Below are 4,764 nucleotides of genomic sequence, written 5' to 3'. Positions count from 1 at the left end.
CGGGGCGGTTCGGGGCATGGCGGGTCGGGGCGTACCACCGCAGCATACCCGAGGGTACCCCCTCCGGAGGGGTTGCCTAAATGAAGAACGCCCCACGTTCCTTCCCCCAACCCCTCCTCCAGTGCTACTCTTCACAGCACGGGGTGCACGCCGAACCGGGGCGAGGCGAGGCGGGGCGGGGCGGGGCGGTTCGGGGCTGGCTCCCACGACGCACATGAGGGAGGAGTCTTTGACCGCTTGACGCCGTCCTCCGTCCTGTCTGCCGCTATCACGGCCCCAGCGCTGGCGCTGCCCCGACAACCACCAGCTGCATAAAGTTTTAAACCGCCCACGCCCAGAGGCACGGCACGGCACGGCGTGTCGGTCTGTCTACCCGTCTGTTTTCTTCCTCCGGGCCGGGGGGGGGGGGGACAAGTTCGCAATGCAGGGGGGAGTTTATCTTACATGAGTCGTTGGGTATGAAGCCGCGCGCCAAAACAAGTATAGAAGAAGTGCGGCGGGGCGTGGCGGGGCGTGGCAGGGCCGTGGGCCGAGGGGCTGGTTCCGCCCGCCGCCGCCCGGGTCAAGTACCTCGTAGGCGTAAGGCGGACCGGGCGGGGGCGGCGGGCTCTCCCCTGCCGCTACTTTGCATACTTTGCAAGTGGAACTCATGAGAAAACACCACGCCGCCATCACCCCCTCCCACACACACGCCCTTCCTGTACGCACGTCGCGACACGCTCAATAGGAACATTGGCGCTGGACGACAACACCGCGGCTAAGCGGGTCGAGTGGCCCGGTCCGCAGCCACAAGCTGGCTGCTGCTGTCGTTGCTGCTGCTGCGGGTGGATTTGTGTGAATGCCGGTGCTGGCCCACTCTCCTCACCACCGGGCGCCACCAGGCGCTGCTGGTGGGAGATGTGCCTAGCGCCGAGCTGGAGCCCTGCCCCTGCCCGCCGAGAGAAAAAGAAAGACGGAGGACGCGGAGATGGGGAGCATGCTGATTGCGTGTCTGGGGTATGATGGAGGACAGGACTGCAGGACTCTCGCCTTTATTGTGCGTCGTGTTTTTCTCACAGTAATAATAAACTCGAGGGTGATGGCGTATCTTTTGTTCCTTTACACTTCCGTTTCGCAGGTGTTCTAGAACGCCCGCCCCGCAGCGGGTCGAGCACCCGGTCTTGCGGGCCGCGTCACGCTTCGCACGCGAGACCCTCTTCCCTCTTCATCTCTTTCTCTCCTTCTTCGTTCCTTTATATCCTCGTTCGTCTCTCCCCCGATGTCAGGCGCGTTACTTTGGTACGTTGCTGCTGTACCGCGGAAGGCCCGACGGCCGTCACCGACTAGCGCCACGGAACGCCGTGTGAGTAGGCAACCCGGCTGCACGGCTGCAGGCGGTACAGAAGGGCGACGAAAAAGCAAATGTAACTCCTGCTGCGAAACAAATACGCCGCCCTATTTTCTACAGGATGCTTGTAAATGCTCTTGTCCTCCGGGGTGACACGAGGGTTGTAGTTGTGGACAAGTAGTTGTGATGTACCCGGCGCCGCTCGTGTAGCGGAGAGCTTGGCCAAGGCCGCCGAGATGCTAATGAGACGTGTCGCCCTCTTGTGTTCCAGCGGCGGACGGCGGCGAGGATGCAGGCCCGCCCCTCGGCCCGCCCGGGGGCACGCTGCCGGCGCGGAGGCCCAGCCGCGGCTCCACCTCGGGCGGCCAAGGCCTCGGCCACAGCACGGTGGCGACGGTAAGTAGCGCCTCGCCGCGCACCCCAATGCAGTACTCCCCCAAGACCTCGTCCCCCACGGACCCGTGCGTAGTCGCTTCCCCCGCCAGACTCGCTTCACGCCCCTCTGCTTGTCCCGCGCAGGCGACTGAGGGCGCGGTCGAGGACGCGGCGGAGGACGCCAAGGGCGCGCGCGGCGGTGCCGGCGGCGTGCAGCAGGCCTCGGCCGCGGCCACGCAGCAGCGCTTCATCGTGGAGACCATCACGATGACAACCGTGACGGAGCGACGCATCGTGCGGGAGGCGAGCGAGAGCGGCGAGCAGGTGGTGGCGGGCGCTCAGGGCCGCGGCGGCATCCTCAAGGGCGGCAAGATGTGGAGGACGCCGTCAGCGGAGGGGGCACCTCCCAACGCGCTCCCCGCGCCACCCGACGCCTCGGCGGCCGCGGCCTCGCCGATCATGTCGCCGAGTTCGCCGACAGACGACAACGACAACAGGCCTATGGTGCGCTTCACGGAGGAGGAGCTTGCGGAGCGGTCCGCGGCCAGCGGCGCCGAGTCAGACCCGACCCCGGAGAAGGCGGCGGCGGCCGCGACCGCGGCCAGCGCGTCCACGGCCAGCGCCCCAGCCGCGCAGCCAGACCACAAGCCCGGCGAGGTGACGCTCCAGTTCCGGATCGGCTCCAGCATCCTGCAGGCGGGATCCCTCCAGCGGCCCAACAGCGCCGTGCGCCAGCTGTTCCCGGGGTCGCTGGGCGCCGACGACGACGAGGAGGTGCCGCTGCCGCTGCCCTACCTGCTGACGGCCGACTCGCTGCGCGCGCTGGACGGCACGCGGCGCTACCGCAAGACGGACGACCGGGACGACATCCCGCCGGTGGGCGACGGCACGCTGCGGCGCGCCATCGAGCGCAACACGCTGAGGCGCTCGCTGCTGCTCAAGTCGCGCGGCAAGCAGCGGCGCCAGGACTCGCTCGTCGAGCGCATCCGGCAGCTGACGTGCGACGTGGACGACGACGTGGATCCCGTGGTGGACGAGGCGCGGCCCGAGCTGGAGGGCACGTCCGACACGAGCGCGGACGGCGAGCGCCCGAGCGAGCGCCCGAGCGAGCGCCCGAGCGAGCGCACCAGCCCCCAGGGCGAGGAGCAGGCCTCGCTGCCGCCCGGGGGGTCCGGGGGCACTCCGCTGGTCGGACTGCCGCCCATCAGCCACGCCAAGACGTCCTCCGCGTCCAGCTCCGCGTCGAGCACGTCCACCGTCACGTCCACCTACAAGAAGCTGTCGGACCTGTTCGCCAGAAAGAGCCAGGACAAGCCCAACCATCACCAGGTAAGCGAGCAGCAGCGACTCGAAGCACGCCGTCAAAGCACACACGAGTAGACTGTACTGTTTTTATTATTTTACAATTAGGTAGATTTATTTTCTTTCCATTCACGCTTGTCATACTCTAGACTAGTGGCAAATAGTGTTCGCGCAACGTTAGGGAAAGTGTACGACGTGTGGCAGCAGCGGGCCAGACAGCAGTCAGGTTGATGAGACGGCTTTACAGGCGGAGCCCCTGTACCAGTACTACAGCCAGCTGTCACTGTCTCCGCCGGACCTCGGCAACGGCTTGGTGACCTCCCTGCAGCAGCAGCAGCAGCAACAGCAGCAGCAGCCCCTCCCGCTCCCGCACCAGCAGCAGTTTGTCGGCCCAAAGAACGCCGTCTCTCGCTCATCCTCCACCGCCGAGGCACGCAAGCAGTTCCTCTCCACGCTGGCCCTGACCCCCGTGGCGGCGTGCGTGTTTCATGTGAGTAACGCAACGAACGGGCAAGAGCCATAACCGGTCAAAGGGTTGCCCGGCCCACCCCCGACAAACAACCATACAACACTTCCGACTCGCTCCCAGCTGCCTTTGAACAGTATTAATTGCAAGCGAGAGAAAATTAATTGCGAGCTGTCAGTCGCGTCGGGCACACACTGGTTGACACTTTGAAATATTGAAACTCGCGCGGCTGGTACGCGGCTGGTTGTTCGTTACGCGCCGTGGCTGGTTGGTATGATTAGCTAGTTTGGAAAAGGTAGTGGATCGACGTTTCCGTAGACGTTCGTTACGCGTTTCTGTGGTATTTTTGCACGCCTATTTATTTCATCACGTGATTTTTTAGCGGCTTTTCAAGAGTATTTGACTTAGAGTTTGCTTGGCACCAAAAGACTTTTAGCACCGTCCAAAAGCGGACTTTTTTCACGATTGTACCATGATTGTACGATTTGCCTGACTTTTCGATCAGCGTCAGCAGGAACGCGCACACCCCAACCTGCCCCCATCAGCCTTCTCTCTCCGACTGATCCATTGCTTTTGACAGCCACGGGCAGCTAACAAGCGAAGGACACGGCTGGTGGGGGCGAAGGCTCCAGGCACACCCGTGGAGCGCGTGGGGCGGGGCGGGGCGGGGCGGGGCAGAGAGCCAAAGAAAAATTGCGCGGAAAATGCCGAGCTTTTTCTCCTCTCTCACACTCTCTGTATATCCCCCCCTCTCTCTCTCCCTCTCTTTCTGTCCCAGGCTGTCAGACGCCTGCCTCGCAGCGGACGTGCTCACCCAACCCCCAGAGACAGGGGGAGAGGGGAGGGGCAGTGATAACGCTTTACTGTGCGACGTGCACGGGTATTTTCTATGGCGTTCGCGAGAAAAGTTCACCCGCCCAGGTGGCTGGAGTTGCAAAAGGTACCGGAGCGTACCGGAGGGTACCGGAGCGTACCGGAGGGTACCGGAGCGTACCGGAGGTACACACATGCAAAGGCGCGTTACGGGCACTGGTAGTAATCACTTATCGCGTGGAGGCGGGCTGCATCCGAAATACTATCCGCGCGTCGCGAACCCCTTTCAAGCCTCCCCTGGCACGATCGCGCCTCGGACGCGGTGGCGCAGCCTCTCCAGAGGGCTTGGGTGGAGCCCGGGCTGAACGGATAGAGGCAGAGGCAGGTAGGAGGTAGGAGGATAGGTAGGTTTCGGGAATGAAGTAGAGTTAGTTTGGAATACGATGGGCGCCCCCTTCAAAGGAAACTTCGGGAGGGACTG

The 4,764-nt window shown here is 63.8% G+C and overlaps 1 protein-coding gene across 3 annotated transcripts in view; it reads left to right on the top strand.

Moving 5' to 3' along the window:
- Nucleotides 1-4,764, top strand: part of LOC113211941 (uncharacterized) — a 63,022-nt gene that overhangs the window by 49,226 nt on the left and 9,032 nt on the right. For 2 of the 3 annotated variants that reach the window (XM_052275262.1, XM_052275261.1), the window contains exons 2-4: nt 1,599-1,723; nt 1,847-3,031; nt 3,252-3,494. In XM_052275262.1, coding sequence (XP_052131222.1) covers nt 1,599-1,723; nt 1,847-3,031; nt 3,252-3,494 — 1,553 coding nt within the window. The remainder of the gene's footprint in view (nt 1-1,598; nt 1,724-1,846; nt 3,032-3,251; nt 3,495-4,764) is intronic. The other variant, XM_052275263.1, reaches the window with a different exon arrangement.

The sequence above is a fragment of the Frankliniella occidentalis genome, unplaced genomic scaffold, assembly GCF_000697945.3.
Source record: "Frankliniella occidentalis isolate FOCC.00 unplaced genomic scaffold, Focc_3.1 Scaffold558, whole genome shotgun sequence".
Taxonomy (NCBI): Eukaryota; Metazoa; Arthropoda; class Insecta; order Thysanoptera; family Thripidae; genus Frankliniella; species Frankliniella occidentalis.
Note: the sequence above shows the minus strand (reverse complement) of the source record. Positions and strands in the feature narration are given on the sequence as shown.